The sequence below is a fragment of the Hippoglossus hippoglossus genome, chromosome 17 (genome assembly GCF_009819705.1).
Source record: "Hippoglossus hippoglossus isolate fHipHip1 chromosome 17, fHipHip1.pri, whole genome shotgun sequence".
Taxonomy (NCBI): domain Eukaryota; kingdom Metazoa; phylum Chordata; class Actinopteri; order Pleuronectiformes; family Pleuronectidae; genus Hippoglossus; species Hippoglossus hippoglossus.
In genome coordinates, this window is record NC_047167.1 from 19,647,330 (window position 1) to 19,670,194 (window position 22,865).

The 22,865-nt window shown below is 42.0% G+C and overlaps 1 protein-coding gene across 2 annotated transcripts in view; it reads right to left on the reverse strand.

The window, feature by feature from the left end:
• Positions 1-22,865, reverse strand: part of LOC117778294 (rho GTPase-activating protein 29-like) — a 32,986-nt gene that overhangs the window by 7,063 nt on the left and 3,058 nt on the right. Inside the window, exons 3-13 of one of the 2 annotated variants that reach the window (XM_034613780.1) lie at positions 10,063-10,206; positions 5,851-5,947; positions 5,500-5,572; positions 5,185-5,245; positions 4,434-4,583; positions 3,701-3,765; positions 3,490-3,600; positions 2,983-3,063; positions 2,467-2,637; positions 2,217-2,354; positions 1,552-1,739 (exon numbers count right to left, since the gene is read on the reverse strand). In XM_034613780.1, the coding sequence (XP_034469671.1) occupies positions 1,552-1,739; positions 2,217-2,354; positions 2,467-2,637; positions 2,983-3,063; positions 3,490-3,600; positions 3,701-3,765; positions 4,434-4,583; positions 5,185-5,245; positions 5,500-5,572; positions 5,851-5,947; positions 10,063-10,206 (1,279 nt within the window). Of the gene's footprint in view, positions 1-1,551; positions 1,740-2,216; positions 2,355-2,466; positions 2,638-2,982; positions 3,064-3,489; positions 3,601-3,700; positions 3,766-4,433; positions 4,584-5,184; positions 5,246-5,499; positions 5,573-5,850; positions 5,948-6,734; positions 7,079-10,062; positions 10,207-22,865 lie in introns of those variants that run through there. The other variant, XM_034613781.1, reaches the window with a different exon arrangement.

Consider the following 22,865-nt stretch of genomic DNA (forward strand, 5'->3'; position numbering starts at 1 on the left):
AAGTCACATAATTAGTAAATAGGGTCCACCTGTCTGCAATTTAATCTCAGTATAAATACACCTGTTCTGTGACGGACTCAGAGTTTGTTGGAGATCATTACTGAACAAACAGCATCATGAAGACCAAGGAGCTCACCAAACAGGTCAGGGATAAAGTTGTGGAGAAAAATGAAGCAGGGTTAGGTTATAAAAAAATATCCAGAGCTTTGAACATCTCTCTGAGCACCATAAAATCCATCATAAGAAAATGGAAAGAATATGGCACAACCGCAAACCTACCAAGAGGAGGCCGTCCACCCAAACTGAAGAGTCGGACAAGGAGAAAATTAATCAGAGAAGCAACCAGGAGGCCCATGGTTACTCTGGAGGAGTTGCAGAGATCCACAGCTGAGGTGGGAGAATCTGTCCACAGGACAACTATTAGTCGTCTACTCCACAAATCTGGCCTTTATGGAAGAGTGGCAAGAAGAAAGCCATTGTTGAAAGGGATCCATAAAAAATCCCGTTTGGAGTTTGCCAGAAGCCATGTGGGAGACACAGCAAACATGTGGAAGAAGGTGCTCTGGTCAGATGAGACCAAAATTGAACTTTTTGGCCTCAATGCAAAACGCTATGTGTGGCGAAAACCCAACACTGCCCATCACCCTGAGCACACCATCCCAACAGTGAAACATGGTGGTGGTAGCATCATGCTGTGGGGATGCTTCTCTTCAGCAGGTACAGGGAAACTGGTCAGAATAGAGGGAAAGATGGATGGAGCCAAATACAGGGAAATCCTTGAAGAAAATCTGATGCAGTCTGCAAAAGACTTGAGACTGGGGCGGAGGTTCATCTTCCAGCAGGACAATGACCCTAAACATACAGCCAGAGCTACAAAGGAATGGTTTGGATTAAAGAATGTTAATGTCCTAAAATGGCCCAGTCAAAGCCCAGACCTCAATCCAATAGAGAATCTATGGCAAGACTTGAAGATTGCGGTTCACAGACGGTCTCCATCCAATCTGACTGAGCTTCATCTTTTTTGCCAAGAAGAATGGACAAACCTTTCCATCTCTAGATGTGCAAAGCTGGTAGAGACATACCCCAAAAGACTTGCAGCTGTAATTGCAGCGAAAGGGGGTTCTACCAAGTATTGACACAGGGGGGTGAATACTTATGCACCCAACAGATGTCAACTTTTTTGTTCTCATTATTGTTTGTGTCACAATAAAATGTATTTTGCACCTCCAAAGTACTATGCATGTTTTGTTGATCAAACGGGAAAAAGTTTATTTAAGTCTATTTGAATTCCAGTTAGTAACAGTACATAATGGGAAAAAGTCCAAGGGGGGTGAATACTTATGCAAGGCACTGTATATGACCTCGTGGCCTGTGACTTTTGCATTCACCACAATCTGCCTTGTGACCCCTCATCTACCCGACTATAAACCCTCAAACACGAGTGGAGCAAGCAGATTTCACACTTGCACAAGCTGAGGAGCTTAAGTCAGATTTTCGAGACGAGGATTTCATGCTTTCTTAGCAGTTTCAAAGCCACAGTCCTCCGGGTACCTGGTATTGTCAGAGGAGATGGAGTCGGAGTGCAGACGCTCTTTAGGCAGGTTTTTGGGAAGGTTCCGGACGAACTCGGCGTAGCATTCACCCGGCTCATACAACTTGGCGCTCTCGCTCAGGGACTGGTAGTGGGCAGGAAGTGACACGGTCTGAGCCTGCTGCATCTGAAACCAGTTCACTGTCACCTGGAGAATAACAAATTAGGGTTTTAATGAGTGAGGGAGCAAGTGAGCCATGAGTGAATGAAAAAGGATTCAAGTGATTGTAAAGGAATAAAAGAAAAATTTACAGAAATACAGGGAGACAACATTCTTGCATGTCCTGTGGTTTCTTTTTTGTCGATGTCAAATGGCTTGTTTTGTCATTATACAGCATTGGTATGGTTTTGTCAGCCTAGAAATGACTTTAAATAGGGTTAAAGGATCATAAGTACAGTTTGTAAGTGTATGTAATGTTAAAGCTGTTATGTTTAAATGAAAACATTTAAACATATATTAAGTGTGAATCCTTAAAATCTTTTAATTAAATTGAAATGAATGGTTTCAGTCTTATGTTTCTATTTCTCATTGTGTGGCTACTCATTTGTTTACAACTGTATCCTACACTGTGCATCTAAGATATTTCTATAAAAATACTTGTAAATGTCCTTTCTGTCAACTTACAGCTTTGAGGGTGAGGTCACACTGAAAGACCATCTCTCGGAGCTGTGTGAGGATGGTGCTCTTGGCGTTGGCCAGATCCATCTTCCTGACGCCTGCGTCAACCATACAGCTCTGGTACTGGTCCTGTGCCTCCTCCGCCTGAAGCAAAACAACGGATTCAGGGAAGAGAGTGTGAGGAAGTGACAGAAGCACTGAATCGTCAAGAAAATACATGATACAGCACCATTCATTTTCCCACTGTAATTTTTACCTTCTGCAGAGCCTCCTCCTCTAGCCTCCTCTTCTTCTCCAGCTGTTTGTTACCAGCGTTATTGGACTGCTCCTCCTGGGAGCGGTTGGTAGATGAGTGGGCTTTCTGGTACTCCTCTCTCCTCTGGGACTTTAGCGCTCGTGCTTTACGCAACGTTGCATCTGCCTCTTGCTGCCGAAACCACACAAATAGAAAACTAGCTTATTTCTCATTTTAATGTTAAATGTTTTATTTATTTATTTATTTATTTATTTATTTATTTATTTATGTATATATATATATATATATATATATTAGTTATAATGCAACTTTAAAAAATGGCTTCGTGCCAATGACTGTATGAAATCATTTTAATTAAGTTGACATTTGCATATCTGACAATTTCTTGGCCGTCTGACAGCATTAACTGTGGAATGCTGATTAGTCTCTTATACAAAAAGGAAGCTTGTTCACATTGCTACAGACTCAAGGGTAACTACCTTATAGTATGTGACTGTATAGGGACTCTTTACATACCATTTTCTTTTGTTCCCTCTGCCACTGCTCCTTGATGTCTTTCCTCAGCTTGTCTAGTTCATTCTTGCGAGCGAGAAGAGGCTGGGAGCAGATGGAAGGTCAACAATTACAATGAGGCATTTCAAAACGTTTTCCTGCCAAGTGTATTCTCAAAAGGCTTTTCTCACAATAAATTATTTGGATGTCAACTATGCAAGAAATGCGTGTGTGTGTCTTAATTAGTTGGCTTTCCGTAAATACTACTTTCGACGAGATGCTTTCAGGGAATCTGACCCCAAACACTTTCAAACTTTCTCTGTCCAAACTTTCTTGACCATTAATTCCACTACAGGCTTTGGTTGTGTCCAAAATGTTGGTTAGAAAGACAGGAAATAAAACAGGCTGGGAATAAGAAAGACACATGTAGTGTAAGAAATAGATCTTCAACATGTTGAAGGGAAATAAGCAAAAGATAATTTAAAGTTTACCCTATGTAGGCTACATTTTATTTCTTCTTCTCACTCTTACCTGTATGAATTTATTTGTTTGAAGAGCCATTGCAGTTTGTATAAGCAGCTGGTTGTATTCAATGTCCTTCTTGAATGTGGAAACGTAGATATCACTGAATGGCATGTAGTCCTTGGGAAGGAATGAAATAAAGAAATTGATTTCCCAATTATGATTTGCTATAAACAACTTTTGTAATGAAAGATGTGGGGAGACAGTTCTAGTTGGTTACCTGTTGACTGGCCAGTGTCTTTGCAGACTCTGCCATTTTGGCAAAACTTTTAGCATATTCAATATCTAAAAGAGAAGAAATGCAAAAAGGGAAAATTAAGTGTTATTGGGCTACAAGCACGTCAGGTGATACAGGAACTCATTATGTTCATTACATTACACATAACACAGCATGTTACACCATTAAATAAAAATGGAGACCCAACGCAAACATATAAAGGGTTTTAGCAAAAATATTATTACAAAAAACAAAAGATGGATTCTTAATTGTTAACATAAGCTGGGCTTGTGTGATCTCAGTCAAGTTAAGCTCTGTAATTTGGTTGTTCATATAATCAGCTGAAAACACAATGTTATAAACTCTAGCATGTCGAGTATGTGCATATACAGTACAAGCACAGTACATCTGCAATTAATGATATTGAAGTTCCAGGTGTCTTGTCATGGTTGATAAAGAAACTCTCCAATAATTTAGATATTTCTGAATATAATAGATATGATGTGCAGGAAAATGGATCAGAGGATTTAAAAAAAACATTGCTACAGTCATTTTTACGCTTGAAAGCCAAGAACCGATCCTGCAGCCGCTGCAGGAACTCAAGCCTCCGTATGCAAGCGTCAGTGCTACCAGGTGAGCTGGCAGGCGCCCAAAATGGGATACACGTTAACTATGACGCGATGCAGTATCTCTCTGTTTGCAATACAGTGCACTGTCAACAGTCTCAGTCTCTCACCCATGGCCATTCTTTTGTCCATCCAGGCCAGAAGGTCTTTGATGTACTTGGACCAGGCCTTGGCGTAGAGTAGAGCAGACTCCACCCCGCTGTCATTCTTCAGCAGAGTCAAGTCGACTTCCTCCTCCCGTGACAACGGCACCTCCGGGCCTGTGGAGTCAGCAGAGGAGATACACACATCAAAAACAGAGCCACTGGAAACACATGGTATCAACAAAATTGCCAAGTACTTGATTGATGTGACTCAGTGTCACCAGATGTGTGTGGGTGGTGAATGAAGTTGACAGAGTAGGAGGATGTAAAAGTGTCGGGTATCTTTAAAAATAGTCCCAACAGCGTGATTTAATTTTCATTGGTTAAACTGTGATACCACTTTTCCCAGCGGCCCACCGTCGGATTCAACACAAATCCCATGTGTTGCCCATCCCACACGGAGCTACGGCTAAACAGGCAAAGAATGTCAGATATGTGGCCGGAGAGGGAGAAAACGAGCAGCTTGCATGAAAAAAAGCAGCAGAAATAACAGGGGTGGAAGTGGAGGTTTAGGGCGGGTCTACCTCAGGCATTCGAGAATCCAAAACCTAAATCACTCGGCCAACTCACACACTGACACTCTGGGCCGCTCGGGCCTGAAGCGCAACCATTAAACAAATTGTTAAGTAGCCGCTAATAGCTATTAGATTTCAGAATGAAAGTGTATTTCACACTCGCTGTGCTCGGAGGCAGATGACAAAATGTGAATGACACTTACCCACAAGGTCGCTTTTCTCTGAACTGTATCCCTCAGGATCCACAGAGAGGTTGTCGAAAGACTGTGAAAAAAGCCATTTTAGATGAAAAGGAGAGAAAAGCAGACATACAATCAAAGTCAGACATCAGACGCGACTGGGTTCTCAACACACCAATTAAGAGCAGAAAGCAAGTCTTTGAGGCTTTCTTTAAATGAAGGCATGGTGAAATTGCTGCTTTAGTGCACCCTTTTGAAAACTGTCATGTTTCAAAACAAAGCTTGGAAGAAAAAAAAAAATCTGGACTAAAAGCTGGGACTTGAAAAACGGTGTCTCACCCTGCTTCTCCTGGTCTGGGGGATCCCCAACCCTGGGCCGCTGTCCACATCTCCCATAAGGAAGTCAGAAACTCTGCAGGGCAGATGTGTGTTATAAGTACAGTTTCATACGGTCATAGTTGCAAGCCAATCAGTTTGAGAGGTATGGTGTTATTCAAAGCGACAAATTCAGACAAAGGAAATGACTGAAATCATACATATACGCTTATATAAGATTAAGTTGGAAAAGACAAACAAGCTTACATCTGTTGGCTGGAATCTGCAGCACTTTTCTTGCCAGTTACACAAAACAGCAATAAATAAAAAAAATAATCCAGTGCTGTTGAAAAGACAAACAAGCGTTGTACTCACACATTGCCAAATGTGAACGCCAAAGTGTCGATGGATGTGTGTATCTCCCCAAATATAGCTTTACTGTTTTCTGGGTTCACTTCCTTGAAGTTGACGCCTGTGGAGAGTGATAAAACACAAAAGAGCTTTAGATAAAATAAAACCACAATGCAAACCAGTTTATGCAAAGCATGCTCGACCAGTCAACAATGTTATTCACACAATTGTATGAATAACATTGTTGACTGGTCGAGCATACTTTGCATAAACTGGTATCCACAGATATTGTTAACACAGCAACAACAGACTCAATAAATGACATGAAAATAAAACAAAAAGGTTAAGTTTAAATTCTGAACCCAACAACAATGTATTAAATGCAGACTGGATGCTGTAATTTGTCCCATAGTATCATCTCTTTTCATTTTGCTGAATTAATACTGATTCCAGATCATACGTAACCACTTGGCTCATACAAGGGCAAAAGCTAAAGATTTCTTCAGGAGCAGCCTCGAGGACCTTTAAGAATATGTATTTAAGGATTATTCAGAAACAATCCCAAATTTCCCCTCCTTTGTTCCTATGTCTTATAATTCAAAAAGTCCTCTTCCAATCAATTGTACACATTCTTTGCTTTGAGCTCTTTTGGCAGCAGGATGTCCAGAGACTTCAGATAACACACAAAGTCACTGCAGATCGACAAACCTCCGCAAACATGCGCACGGCGCTTTCGTTCTCAGGAAACAGTTTACTCCGCAAGAGGACATTTGCAGAAAGCAGTAAGAGAAACCAAAGACACACTCAGTGAAATCCGACTACTTCCTGTCTGCCCCGAAACAGGAAACACTCACACAGCTTGAGTTCTGTGACATGTAACGTTTTTAGACAGCGGCGACGAGACTCACCTTTTCAAATCGATCACCTGGCGTCACTCTCGAGTGACCAGGGCCAGAATAACTCAACAATCAGTTGCTGGAAAAAAAAATAGCTCCCAACAGTTCCAGTTTTCGAAGCAGCTATCTAGCTTTTGCGGTTGCCATTTTTCGTGAGCAAACAAATCCATGTCAACGGCGGCTTGATAATTGTAAATTCCCGACTCACGAAGAAGCACAGAAAGGTCATGGCCTCCTTGGTTGGGGGGGGGGAACCCCACGTTCCAGGGAGACTCTTCTGGGAGACAGAGAGAGAGGAGACGCAGCGGTGCGAGCCTCCCTGCCGTGCACCTCCCTGGCCCTGAATGCTAGCGTACAACTCTGCTCTGACTTCTTCCTCAGGACATCCTGTGGATCTCATAACAATGATTCCAGAGCTCTGCCCCCCCCACCCCTTGTCACAATTGAAATATGGAAGCTGCATCATTCAAGTACAGGGGCCATTGTTTTCTCACGGCTGAGCTGTAACTGGGACAATTAACCCCTAAAAAATACCTCGAGTGAGTTAAAGCATGTCTGACTATTTTAATTCTGTTATATAACGTGAAACCTCTGGTGTCATAGATTGAAAGTTTACTGGAATATAATAGGTTTATTCTTGGGGGAAATATTAAAAAAACAATCATAATACATGCAGGAAAGATCACGGGGCAGCATGCTTTTTTTAGATCAATTAAATAAACAACAACAATATGTTTATCTGCACAGACAAAGAAAGTGTCTTTGGCCAGCACATACAAGATTGATTGCTGTAAACACAACACACTCTGTCAGCTGCCAACATCTCCTCTAGACAAAAGGAGGACAGAGAGCAGGGAAAGAATTCCAATAAGTTGAGGAGGTTGACACATTTATTGCAGCGTCCTGCAGTTTCTCAACCAGAAGAAGGGAAATGAACATTAGCTCAAAACGTGAGCAGGAAAGAAACTTTGTTGGAGTCTGGTTTTCAGGCCAAAGAAAGCCTTTGCAAAGTTCATATTATTATGACACACAAACGACGGAGGAGGAGGAGGAGGAAACGCAGTTCAATAGTCTAGAAAAAGAAAAAAAAAACACTGCTCATTACACAGTTGAGTGGAGCTGAGCACGTTCCTGACATTTACAGGTTTGTCAAAATTTGTCTACAGTGTCAAATTAAAAACAAGAGCAGGTGAGCAGCTTGAGTGGATTGACACCTACATGTAAATGGCATTTGAAACTGGTTCGGCAGCTCTGTGTTTGGAGAGGGAGGGGAGGAGGAGGATACTTGGAGAGAAACACGAGTCAGGGGACGACACACTCTGAAGACAAGAGAGGAGCACAAGACCCGTTATCATCCAAACCTTTGACTTTTCATCTCTAACGTCTCGCTGATTCACTCCCCTTTCCTCCTTTGGCTCCCCGGCTGTATCACTGTTGTGTTACTGGCCATTAGGGTCACGTCCAGCCAGAGGGTAGATGGAGATGTAAAGCACCCCCTTGTGGAAAAACTAATTCCCAAGCTTATGTCAACAGGACACAAACACAACTAGTTTATTTACTGCAGTATTAAATGACAGAGCTAACCTTACAGATAGGAACAATGTCACACTGCCCTGTCATAGTGAACTGTAGCACCATCATTCTGTCCATGTTAGGGTGTTTCCAGGCAATTTTAGGAAGCAATATACTCAATACAAATATAATCTTCTTCTCTAAAAGTAATGATATCTTCAACCTTTGCTGACACCAAGTACTGACTGTAAATAAGTGTTCCCTTTAGCCCAAATTCAAAGCCTGTATAACTCACTGCACACAACATTTGATTTATGTTATGCAAGTTGGTATTTACTGGAATTATTTAAATGTTTATGGTAACCTATCGGAACTGCATGTCCTTTAATTGATAAAAGAAAAAACTATTACTATAGTGAATATATAACTATTTAATATGCATCATCACTTGTACTACCAAAAAGTATTTTTTAGTACTTTGTAAGTCTGGAGGTTTAGGAAAACCATTTAGTTCATCTTAACTGTTTAAAGGTTTCCTAGAAAGTGCTGCCTTCAAGTCTTTATAGATGTATAAATAAGCGTATAAATAATAGAAACCTTCAGTTACAAATAAGAATTTCATTTTCCATCTTGTCAGTTCCATTACACTGTCACAACCATATATTGACTTGGATCTCTTGTTTCCTTTTTGCATTTTACATGTATTAAAGGTAGCACTCAGTGGGTTAAACATTGCTGAGGTGTGTTCCTAGAAAATTCTGAAAAGTAGGTCACAAGGCAGCATTGAGACAGGAAGGGCTAGGTACCCAACTCAAATATTTTCAAAAAAGGTACCAACCACATAGATACTGAGATACTGTAGAATATGAAAACATGCCACGTCATTCCATACCTTGAGACTAAATCTTATCAGCGTCACTGAGTCAATAAGCATGGAGTATGCTTGTACTAAGATCTAACGATGCTGACGTATGGCCGTCTAAGGCATTGTTGTATGAAAATGTCATATATGCAGGTAGGGAAAACACAAGTGCATCAGTTGTCTGGTAACCTCAAGATTCCCAGAAACTACTTCAAGTTGTGCTGAATAGTTTATTATTTATATCATAAATGTATGCAGGGGGAAAATGCCAATGTAAAAGATAAAACTAAACAATTGAAACCAACAATTTAAGTTAAACGTAAATGTGGCAAATAGATTGTCTCGTAATCTGTAATGTCATTTTTTATAAAGTTTGTATTAAATGGCATCATTAAGGAACTGGTATTGAAGCCAAAGTGGTTTTAAATACATAGGTTAAAGAAAAACCAGGGTAGGTGAGGTGTCAGACGACCTTTGACCATCTACACAGAGAAAAGAATGAAGAAACGAGGATGTGCTTGGCTGACGAGCAGCGAGCCCAGGGGCCTCCGCAGTCGCTGCAATATGGAATGCAAATTACAGCCATGTCGTCTCCGCTGTAGAGATTCTTGTGTGCAAGTCAAGTGAAGAATTGCGGTGGATCACATTTCCAGCAGATCAACTGGTGAGTTGAGTCTTTGTGTTTGTTTTCGTTCAGTGGGACGGGGGAATGGATGAGCAGCGTAAGGAATAATAACCTCTCACATGATGTTCTTTAAAAAAAACAAATCTCGTAGCCAACTCCAACCGAGCATAAATCAATAAAGAATTCCCCACACTGGCATGAAACACCTAGAGGCCTTTGCTTCATCCTGTAACGCCACATTGAGATTTCATGCCAATACAATTGATCATCATAGAGGCGTCTGTGTGCGTTCACCGGCATGTCTGTGTGCTCCCATGCAGGCCATGGGGGTAATTACTGACCTTTGACCTTGGCAATGACCGTGCCAGCCGCTCCGAGGATGTCCACCGAGTTGAGGGTCTGGTGCTTGCCGATGACAGCCTTGAGGACACGTAGCAGCTCCGTCAAACGCTCCTGCACCACCTTCTGAAGACCTTCCAGATTCTCTGAACCAAAACAAAAGGAGATACCACGACAACGTCACAAAGGTGAAGTCACGTATGAGGACATGACCAACAGAAGCTTCCTTATATCCAAATGCCTGAGATGGACAGATTTCACTCATGCATTTTCTTGTATTTGTCCAAGTCACCGTACAAAAATTTATTTTGAGTCACAGTGTCAAATGAATTCCTTGCATTCCTTTTGTAACTGCCACACGTATTACTTGGCAAAAAAAGTCATTTTCAAACTATGAAGCTATGTTGTCATCTTTTGACTGATCTAGACAATTCCCCTCAGGGCGAAAAAAGACAGTGTGTGCTCTGTTATGTTTTCTCAACGTGAGCAGTTGTTCCTCCAGACGAAACGTGGAGGACAAAGACAGTGGTGATTAAAAGTGACTGACAAACTCAGTTGCAGGAAACTAGTGTGATGCAACTGCTTTTGCATTTCCTCCAGGCAGAGTGACAACGGACACGACTCGTAAACATGTTTGAGTGTCTCAGTCACAGCAGACATTTCCGTTCAGGTGAAGAAGAGAAGAGAGAGAAATGGTTGCGTGCTTTTTGTGCTGTGTGGTTACATATGAGGCAGAGTCGACCTTGAGTTTGACGAATGTCAGACTTAACACAAAAGCCACCGATTTTAATCAACACAACAAACAGTGTGCTCATCCAAATCCAAGTCATAAATCCCTGTTTGACTTAAGAAACAATTAAATGCCATATTTATTTTTACTTGTTTGACTATTTACAGCTTAAATACAGAGTCTGCGTTTCCGTCTGATGCAATTTGGCAACTATGAAGAGACAGTCATGCTAAAGATGAAGAAACAACATTTCAGAGGTGACTAATGTGCAACAGCTTCTATCTGCAGCAGACGGGGTGAGTGGAAGGAGGAGTTGAGAAAGATGTTGGCTTGCTCTCCGTTAACCAGTGAGCTTTCAGAGGATGACACTTGAAGAGGGAAAGAATGTACAAAATGCATTCAGGTTGCTCGTCCACGATTAGCCTTTTGACCATATCACATTCGATCAGTAGTTCTGCTTTGAGAGGTATGCCTTTCCTGTAGAACCAGGCAAAGCAGAAGTATACCCTCATTTGCCGGTGTTGAGGCCAGCGGCTTTCAGTCATTCTATGAACTTCTGAAATGTTCCTGAAATTTACTTGAGGGAATGTACATGAAAAGACAAATGTTCTAATCAGTTGCTCCTGACATTTCCAGAACTTTTCCTGCCAGCTCGCTAGTAAAGTGTCAAGAAAGCAGCCATACAAGTAGAAGACGACAACAAAGACGTCAGATCGGAGAGACGGTGAGATTCCAGAGGTTTTTGGTTATAAGGGCTGACGTCAGTGTTGATGTGCTGTGAACATGTGATTGACACAGCGGATTTTACATGTAATTTCCTGCCTCCTGCTGCCTTATCCAGGTGCCATCCATCACCTGAATGTTCTGGACATTTTCCTGTGGTTGAGAACGCGTCTGACTCGGACAATTTCCTGCTGTGTTCTTTCATATATAACAGGCAAACTCAAAATTTATGGACATCTTCCGGAGTTCATGTCTGAGAATGGCTGTATTTAACCAAGGGTTTTCCTGACCCTTTGTACACTTAATCACAGCCTTAAAGGTCCTCTATAGGATGTTTCCTGCTTTAGAAAACAGTGTTGCTGTGTGTTCAACGGAGATTTAAGCTCTTAATCTAGAAATAAAACCCGACAAGAAAGAAAGTGCATATAGAGACATGATACATTTTCTCCAGTCCTTGTCAGGATCTAATGCGTGTTAATCAGCGGAGGCTCTGCAAGCTGCCACAAGACAATAGGTGAGTTCATGTCTATCTCGCTGTTTTTCGAGGAAGCAGTTGCACCGTCTGGAAACGAGAAAAAAGCCATCTGTTTTTCATAAATGCCATCCCAGCAGGCAGCAGAGTGAGATGAGAGGCTGAATTCATTGGAATTACAGAGGAAGGGAAACTCAGGGCCCGGGTGGGTGTGTGTGTGTGGGTCTGTGTGTGTGTCGTATTTGCTTCTCCTCTATTATTCATACACACACGTACTAAATGATTTGGCAAAAGTAAAAATCCACAACTGACCCATAAACCACGGCCATCTGTGACGCTGTTTATGAACGACAGTAGGTAAGAATCACAGGGTAACAACTCAGAAAACAAATAAGTCGATCTTAGCTGGTCAAAAGTTAACTAATCCTCGTCCCCAGATTCCCCCACTCAGGATTAGTAAACGTCCTGTAGATCAGGGGCTCACCTGCTCCCCAGCCCCAAGGCGAAAAGTCCCTGACCCAGCAACACACACTTTGAAGTCCCCCTCCCTCCCAACGCCGACAATGGGCCTTCATTAGGCACCCTCCCCTTCCTTTCAACCCTCCTCCTCAGTTGTGGTCATTGGGGTATTTTTTGTAAGCTCACTGGTGTTTGAAGATTTTCTTATCAAAGTTAAGGGTGAGGTTTTGGCTCTTAGCATATGAGAGCCGCGTCCTAATGAGGTACACGCCGGGAGAATTCACACTTTGCATGACAGAAGCTGAGCATGACTGAAGGAATCACAGATGTAATGTAGGTTAGGATCACCCGTTTCCCTTTCCTCTGAAAAAGAAAAGAATTTAATTAAGACTGAGCTGTTCTGCAGAGGAGCAGAGGAGATACGAGTTGTAAAGGGGAAAAAACTAAAGGCTGTGATGTTGTGGCAACAAAGACGGACGGATGTCCTGAGCCAATCAGCTGGACCGAAGTCGAGGCCAAAAAGGACATTTTGTCATGGACTGGTACAGGCTGTATCCATTGTTTACCGTCACCCACTGCCGGCTGCCACACCACTGTGCAGAGTTAAAACACTGCGATGGAGAAGCACAAAGAAACGAACAGCAGCCAGCAATTTTAATGGATGACATACACAGTGACAGTGACCTTCAGTAAACCGAGACCGTGTCCACAATAATGACAGCAGAGCTTCGCGCATTTACATTACCAATGATTTAATCTACACATATGAAGTGCTGAGGGGTTGTCAAAATCTTGCATTCATTTTCCAACAAAGCTTCATAGTCTATACCTGTATATATATATATACATTTTATTTGTGATTTTGAATGTTTTGTATTTTATCACTTGTTTCATTTTTGTTGTAATTAACAATTAATTGTAAAATAAATAGAGTCTGTATTTGTATGTAGCACTAATGTAAACCTTCTTTGGACTAATCATGTACTGTGCTGCTGTAATATAAAAGGAATATATAATTAAGCGGATACTGAATTTTCAAAGACACATTTTTGGGTCCAGGGAAAAAACTATGCTGTTACATTTGCCTCATAATGACAAAGTTTGAATCATTATTTTTTTTATTCAAAAAAATATATTTCATGATGGTTAAAATGATCCTTATTTGGATTGTGCACATGACTTTCCCGTTTGTTTGTGTGCATGTGAGCACAGTCTGTGGGAAATTAGGCTACTCAGATCACTGTTAAATCTTCACCCTAAAAACACAGATTAAAAAAAATTCAATACAAAAACATTCCATTCAACAATCAAGAGCGGGAATAAAGTTACCAAAACAAGGTCAAACTGTGTGTGACAGCTCACACTGATCGCCACCAGTGTTGTGCTCTGAACGGTGTGAGAGGATCCGTGCTCAGTGCAGCATGAGACAGCCGAGAAAAAAGCTGGTGAAAATCAGTGGTGAGTGGTTTTGTCACAACAATGGCATCAGAAGGCGCAGTGGAAATTGGTGGCAATTGTGGGGACCCTGCTATTGTTTTGGTAGAGATAACAGCGTTGAGGCAGAGAGCCGGGCCATATTGTTTAAAGGAAGAGCCCCCCCCCCACTGCCAACGCAGCTCAAGGCCGCATCGCCTTTCTTTACTGTGGTGGGATGAGCTGGTGTCTGCTTCTTCTATTTTCTACAAAGATCCAGACCTCCCTCCCTTTGAGGAAAAACATTTACTATTACAAATAAAATAAAAATGTAGACGTAGATTCTAATTATCTATCGATTTCCTCTATGATTCCCAATCGATTTTCTGTGTGAAAAAATAAACACCTTTTCAGCAGTTTTCAGCATCAACGCAACAGTTTAGAGTAGAAATAGAACTAAAACATGCACGCAACTTGGGTGTGCTCCACTCTCTCACCGCTATTTTCATGTACAGTGTTTCTCATAGGTTGTGAATTTACTTGCGATGGTAGGGGATGAGGAAAGTGACAAATGTGCCTGTAGAGACTCGTGAAGTTGAGAAGCCGGGTCTAACTCTTGAGAGTTAGATCCGGTTATATTCTGCTGCTGCAATTTACCAAAGTTCCCTAAATGCTTCTCATGCAGGGTATCTGTAGCACATGCAACTCGATAGATACTGGCCAAAAAACCTTAATTGGTAATGGTAATGTGAGGGGTTCACAATTCTTAAAACTCCCAAACTGCTCCCTGCCTCACCAGGGCCGTCCTGATCAATATGTATGATAACATGTTTAACAAGGAATTTAAATGGAGGTGAGACCTTGAGGCTAACATTAGCAAGCATGCTACTGTCTTAAAAATGTCACTTCTGAGGAACAGACAATCCCTGGTGACCACATCTCCCAATTCATTTTGTCATCCAGACTTCTGCTTTTGTTTGCTCTAACTAAAATGAACTACAGTTTCAGTCAACGGTTGCACCACACTCTCCGTTATGTTTACATTTACTTCCCCATGAGATCATGTGGAATGAGATCACGTGCATTACTCCCTGATTGCTCCCCCTGGCACGCTAATCTTAATAATATCCTGTCGTGTGTGTGGTGTGCGATGAGCCATTATTTTCAAATCTTGTAGTGTGTGCCTGTTTGAGATTAGAGAGCAGATAATCTGCACAGTTTCTGTGTGTGTGATGCAAACGGTTTTCAAAATCGGTTAGGATATTAAAACTCCTGTAGTCTGAGCCGGGCTTTGGTCAAAGAAAAGTCCGCTAAGCCCGCCTGCGTGGCACTAATGTTATCATAAGAGGATATTTCCCTGCAGTAACGGACACGCAACTCGGGTGGGAGGCAGTGGCCCCTGGGTGCGTGATGTGTCATATACATGGCGTTCTTGCTATTTATGCCCATGATGCATTGGGAGATGTTTCATCACCCTGCTTCTGTTTTCTTTTTTTAGTTGAAGTGATTATTTTAGAGAGACACTACATCGAGCACTGTCATCATCCTTCTTCATCGAGGATGTTTCTCCCAGCAGTGGGTGTGCGATTTTCACTCAATTTCATTCGAGTTTGAAGCAGACCGATATAAACTTCAACAGAAACTCATCCTCCTCTGCTGTCACTCTGCATGCTGAGTATACGTTGTACATACCATCAATCTTTGCCAAAAAATTGCAGGTTTAAGTGGTGACTCAACTTTGACACAATACAGTCGCTCAAACATTTTCCTTTTAAATTAATGTCACCCTTTAAATTGCTCTGTGTGTGTGGGAGGGGGTCCCATTGTGTTTTAACAAAGCTCATTGTGTGTCCGGTGCAGGGAGAGACCACTCTAATCCGAATCTTCAGGTGGCCTGATAGAGGTTACAGCCTCTGCTCCCCCCACTGATAACAACAGGCAATCAACTGGCCTGTCTGGACACGCGATCAGCTCGACATGAAACAAGCCTCAGCAGCTCTGGTGACACAGTGCTACTTGGGAAACAGCCGCGGGGCTTTACTGAAAGGCCAAGGAGACCACATTTCCCCATCAGCATCCCTCCCCCTCTGTCTCTTTACTAGGAGGGGGGTGGTGGTGGTGGATTTACACCCACAGAGGCAGATTATTTTCAGATTTTCTTTTAGACGTGCGTCTGTCAAAGTCTTACCACAATGATGACGTATTGTTCCCTGTTCAGAAACAGTCATCACCCCAAAATTGATGCAGATGGAAACAGACACTTTCCCAAGAGAAACCGAGACCGAACAAGATGAGCTCAGATGATCCTCAAGTCTCTTTAATCACAATCCAGAAGGTCAGAAAACATGAAATACTAACAAACGTCCTGCATTGCTGAGCCGCCTGCAACCTGATCTGCGACAGGTGGAATTGTTTGGTCAGGATTCCATCTGCAAACACTAATTTCCCCCTCATTCCAAACAAACGCTGCATTGCTGGGTGCCTCACTGTCTTTCCCATGCCTTGTTTGGAGACGGAGCAGGGCCCCAGACATCACACAGACAGTAAACAGCAGGCACTCCATAAACAGCTCCACGCTCTCTGCCTATTAGTGAACCACTCTGTGGGGTCTGCGCTTCGCCGTCAGGCTAATTCTTCAACACTTCATTACATGTTTTGGGAGGGGGGGGGGACTTCAGAGCAGGTGCAAAACTACAGCGCATTGTTGAATCAACACAGTCCATCGGGTGTCACAACATTACAATATGAGATATAAAAGCCACTTTATATTAACGCCTTCCCAAACACTCCAAATCGTAGAGTTGAGAAACAAATGTACTTTCTATTTTGTATCATTTTTATCAAATTTAACAAGTATAATTAAGGCTGTAATCTGTCTATTAATCAATTTGATTCCAAAATAAAGCGCATACTTCTAGCAAGACCCCACAATCCCTATAAATTCAACCAAGCCTTACAGCTAAGCCACTGCAGAACAATGATTTGTGTTGTATTCATCATAGTATTAAGAAAGGGATTAAAAAGTTCCTGGATCCACTCCTTTGGTCTGAATCACAAAACAATTTAATGGGTTATTTCTTTATTTTCCATGTGCCAACTTTTTTGTGGGAATCCATTCAGTAGTTTTTTGAGTAATCCTGCTGAAAACAAACAAACCACCAACCAACCAACAAACAATGAAAAACAAACAGGCGCACAGGGGTTGAAAATATGACCTCCATGTAGGAAAATAAGCAAATCACATTTTACCAGTGCCCTAGAGGACATTTAAATTCTTTATTATGTCCCATCATATTTAATTTACTCGCATTTAACAAAAGAAAAAGCAAAACCTCACATTCGACATCAGCTAATTGTTTCAGCTTGTTGCAATACTACCAAACGCAGAAAGGCTGGTACTGTTGCAGAGTTTTATTCCACTACTTGAATCTGTGGGTGACTTCACCTCAACACATTGTTAGTTCAAGGTTTCATGAATGAATCTCCACCCACCTGGATGAATGATGTCACCTGATACAGCATGGGAACATGTGTGAGTCTATTGGGCAAGAGAGGTGACTAACTCCTTCAGACATGTGAATCAGGTCCAAGAATTTGTTATGCCTAGTACAACTGTGTTTTTGTTGTGTCTCTTATCAGAGATGACTAACAAAAAAAAAATACTACCTCTCAGAGTAGCATCACAAGTCTCAGCCCCCTCCTGCGCCAGCCAGAGTTGTAAATTTCAGCAGGTCTGACCAATCGCCAGTGAGCGACATCCCAGTGCTAGCAGGAGCTCCACCGGCCAATCCACCCCTCGCCATGACCAATCTCCTACACAAACATCTACAGCCCATAACCATAAATCCCACCCCAGGAAACACACCCCGACCACAAGCTTGCACAAAAACATCCTTCAGCATCACAGGGGAAAGTTACTGCCCAACAAATCTCTCCTTTCTTTCTCCTAAGAGCAGCAGGCCATTAAAGCATTATGTGTTGGAATTGGGCTTTTCTCTCGACTGAAGGCACCACCCGCAAGTGGCCACTTCAGTTGGCACAGGGGCACTTGTGTGAGAAGGGTAGATATTTGTGGCACTAACGGCTGGATTTATTTTGCACAGGGTAGTGATGGCTTTTAATGGCGAGTAAACTGGGACTTTGAAATGGTTAAAACACAGAAGATTGCCTCATTCTACAAGATAGGAAGCAGTCCAACATTACCTCTAATTACACTGGTAAATTACATAGATTCCAGTCTTTTTAAATTGACTCAAAGCAACTAAAATGTCCAATTCTCATTACAACTGCAGTTTAAAGAGCGCTGAGCAGAGAGGAAAACAACTTTCTTAAAATCGTTATCAAGGTGACTGAATGTGTGAATGAACACTTTTATCAAGTACCACTCGAAGGGAAGAGTCGGCCCTTCTGACAACAACACAGAGCCACGTTTGAACTGAGCAGAAAAAGCCCATTTACGCCTCCTAACATCTGGCCTTAGTTGTTAGTGTGGAGAGGGTACAATTTATTCCCAGGCCAGACTCAAGACAGTAGTCGCCGGTAGTTAACGGCTCCGGCTCCGTTCAGCAGTGATGGAAACATGACACCCTGGTTGAACACCCATTTTCCCAACATAGTACTGACACATGTCATGGAGGGAACGCTTGTTGAGTAAGGTAAGAGATTAAAAAAAGTTACACTGTAAGATCGTCATGGGCCACAATGAATCTTTCTACTCAACAAACGTGACACACAACAAACTTGTCTTCTGGTCCGTGGCCTTTTGGTGTAAAGTTGGTATTAGAGACTTTTGCTGTATAACTCTGAACAATGCATTTTAACTGGAGTACAGCCAGATCTTATCAGAGTGTCACAATGACACATCAGTTGAAAGCAGCCCCAGTTTTCCCAGTGAAATGAGGCTCAAGCAGACATGTTCCTCCTCGTGTACAGACTTTAACTGTTCCTCCTCACAGCACTACAGTGTACGAAGAATGTTTTCTGTAGCATAATGGGAGGTAACATGATCCAGAGTTTATCTGTGCTCAAACAAACTGCACAATGCACACCATACATTGAATAAACAACCTTTCGAGCTCACGCTCAGCTGTGCCGAGATGTTTGTTCTACCCTGAAGTGGAACTGTAAAAGCTTTTCTTCCTTCTTTTCCACCTGTGGCTAATGGGATAGAGTATGCAAGCCAGACTCTCTTGAGTAAAGAAACCTTCACGGATGTACAGTTTAAATTGGCGTCCTGATGTCGTCGCAGCAGAAGCTATTTAAAGTTTAAACCTGACCCTGATGAGCGCTGTAAGACTCTACACCATCCATAACTTAATAACCGGCGTACATTTCTCAAAACACATTCCTCAACTTTTTTTGGGCTTGAAAATGAGGTCAAACCACTGAGATACTTGCAACAATGACATTTTTAACACATTGTGGGAAAAAAATTGATATTTTTGAGGTGAAATTTTCCGCTTTTTCATTCCTGTGTGGTCGCCACAATAAAAGCAAACCAAAGCTGTGAAATGGTGAAGTACAGAGCTTGTGCAACAGTGACATTTTGTAAAGACTCTTTAGTTGATAAGCAAAAGAACAAATTCCTCTAAGTAACAGTTCCTATATACTTCAGATGACTACAACACACACGCTGCGGTTCCCTCAGGGACAACTGTCCTCGCTTTAAAATTTCGAAAATGAAAGACAAGCTTTGAGCAGATGATCACTTCAGCTGCAGTTATGACCACGAATCTAAACTTAATTTATTTAAGGAGAGTCTCCGCAGTCAAATCTGCCTCACACCTACCATTAGTCTATTGAAGGCACTATAGCCACAAGTGAACATTTGTTCTAAAGGAATGCCGAGTATGCAGGAGAGTTGGGGGATGGGAGGGGGACAGCGGCTCGGCTGTGTGTGCAGAGGACTATTTTTCATCCTGATTAAAACCATTAACCGGGCTGTCTTCAGCTACACACGCTGAAATGAAAACTTCAGAAAAAGGAAAATATCCTGACATTTTTATCACGTTTCTTTTTTATCGAGTTGGCCCTGAAAAGCAGTAAAATTACTACGCGTCTACTATTACTATAAAATGCTTGTCATATCTTCCCCGTCTGTTTTTAAATCTTATTTATTGAACGGCTTTTACACAATTATTGGGTGTTTATCTTTATATTTTTTTCCAATCATATGCCCTATTTAACTTGTTATCTTTGCACTTAGTAGCAGCTGTTTCAAAAATGTTATAGATAAACAAAGTTATAAGGTAAAATAAAATGATTAGTAAAATTGGGGTAATTGGAGCCCCAATGAGTGTGACACCACATGTAAGTGGTCAAAGATCATCTCAGGGTAACAGCGAGATGAGGACAGGTGTCACCTACTCCGTCAAAACTCGTGCAACCTCAAATTCCTCGACAGCTTTACAATTGTTGGGAAACAATTGTGTGACTAAGAGGCCAGATATGAGAGAAAGTGTAAATCTACACCACAATCTGAGCCCGGTGGATCTACTGGTGTCAAGTTGAGGGTGTGAATGCGCTGGTTCTACTTTGCTCAGCTAAATGGATGTCCGTCAAGTAAACATGCTGCTTGTATGCGATGCCTCCAGCTAAAAACTGGCGGGTGCTCGCGAGAGGAACAATGAGCATCTTCCCAGCTAAATCCTCCACAGGGTTTTCTCTGGACGAGGAGCTATGTGACTCACTGAGACAAACCTGCTTCTCGGCACAAGGAATACAAGCCTGCTGCCAGATCTCAACGGGGAGCACGCCTATCAGCGAAGAAAAGCATAACGTCGGTTTCACACAGTACTCCAGTGTCAGACCTTTCCAAATATGAAAAGAACAACACAAGAGTTGGCATGTACCGTAATAACCTCCTCCCCACTCACTACCTTGTTGCTGCAGCTTTACTTAACTTGATGGAGGCCTGAAGGGTCTTTTCAGGCAAAACACATGCTGTAAATCACACATCAAACACTATAGGCAGAGACTTAGTGCATGTAGGTATGTGTCTTCTGGAAAAGTCACAAGGTAGGGCAGTATACACCCCTATTAACAATTTCAATTATGAGAATTCAATAAGGGAAGTGCAATCATGCAATAATACAACATATAAAACACTATAGATGTAAATAGCCTGCTAAATCAGTGGAAAGCAGACCTCTGACTGTTCTTTTTCCAGACCGTGTGACCTCCCTGACCTCCCAGACCAAAACAGAAAAGTCATTAATCACATCACACACATTTTGGATTGTTAACTCACACACACAGACAAAGAGCAAGGAGTAGACGTACTGAGATCGACAAAATCACTATCACTGTAAAAAATAAATCAATCACTTAATGTGGCTTTGGAAATGAAGATCACATGAACCTGTCTATAAAAAAAAAAACTGTCTGCTAAAGAAAAACAATTTTAGGTGAGAATCAGCAGCTGTCAATGAGAAACAACCGACGGGATTGTTCAAACGCCAGCAAACGGGAGCCAGACTAATCTCCAACAATTCTCAGAGTGTAAAAGTAGATGGGAAACTGGAAACTGCTTAAGTCGTTCTCACACACACACACACACACACACACACACACACACACACACACACACACACACACACACACACACACACACACACACACACACACACACACACACACACACACACACACACACACACACACACACACACACACACACACACACACACACACACACACACACTCACTCACTCACTCACTCACTCACTCACTCACTCACTCCAAACTGTCGCTCTCTAAATCCAATTTTAACATTCCCTGTTTGTTTGTTTGGTGTTTACTGGATCACGGTGTGTATTTAAAGCTGGGAGGACTACTGACAAAATAAATATTCTTAAACCAGAAACATCTTCCACCACTCATTGTTCTGAATCATTTTTATTACCAATTCATTTTTCATGTTTAACTGGACAGTAAACCACATAGTAGCAGCCTCTTCACAAAGTTGGATCACTTGCATCAGTGCCCCAGAGAAAAACAGATAACAAAAACAAACCATCAATCTAGCTGACAAATAACTGAGTGACAGTGGGGGGGGGGGGGGGTCATATATGCTATCATTTCATCCCCACCTGCTGAATAGGAGCCGTTGTACTCGGGGAGGCAAAATATCCCAAATGTTTTTGTGATGGCTCAGAACAACACAGCGCGAGGCTCACTCACAGAGGCCTCACTCCTCCAGCCAGAGGAATGGCTAAACAACTCACTCCCACTGCCAGACCTTCACACTGTAGGTACATGAGTCTCTTAGCAGTTACAGTAGGAGCCGTAGTAGATGAACACTGGCCTTATCTATTTATCCACAAAAGGAAAATAGTATAGTCATTTGTACAACGGGAATATAAAAGAATGATCAGAGATCTGCTCACGTGAGAGAATGTCCTGCCTTTGTGAATGACATAAACACTACGTAAGGGTTGATTGATCGATAAGTTCATTTAGTACATTAGGTTGGACAAAGCAATGACTTCGGGCATTGGGAAGCTGAGAACTTTAAACCAAGCAAACTGTACCACTGCTCGAAATGGTCCATTAAGAAATGAAAACCTACGTTTTCAACAAGCAACAGGGGTTGGCCGTCCAGAACAATGAACTCAACAAGTTTGTAGATTATCTCTCTTGCTTTGAGGCTGTCTTTATCAAATTCATCACGTTTGTTTGTCATGTTTCCATCACTACCGATCAGAGCTGATTAGAGCCTGTGTCTACTGCAGAGCCATTTGTGAATGCCAATTAAAGTCAGTACATACATTTGTGTATTCGCAGATGCCTGACCCAGCATTGTCAGCAGTGTCTGAGGCATTTCTGATGTTGGTATTGAAACATCTCTATTATTTCATAATGTCAAAGCACAGCAAGTAAAAGACAGATTGACTGGTAATGAAAACAAACAGTGGCTGCACACAAACGACAACACACAGTAAGTTATCATCAGTCTAACGCTGGGTGTGCGTCTGTGTGGGTTAAGTGTTTCCTCATGTCTTGCAAAC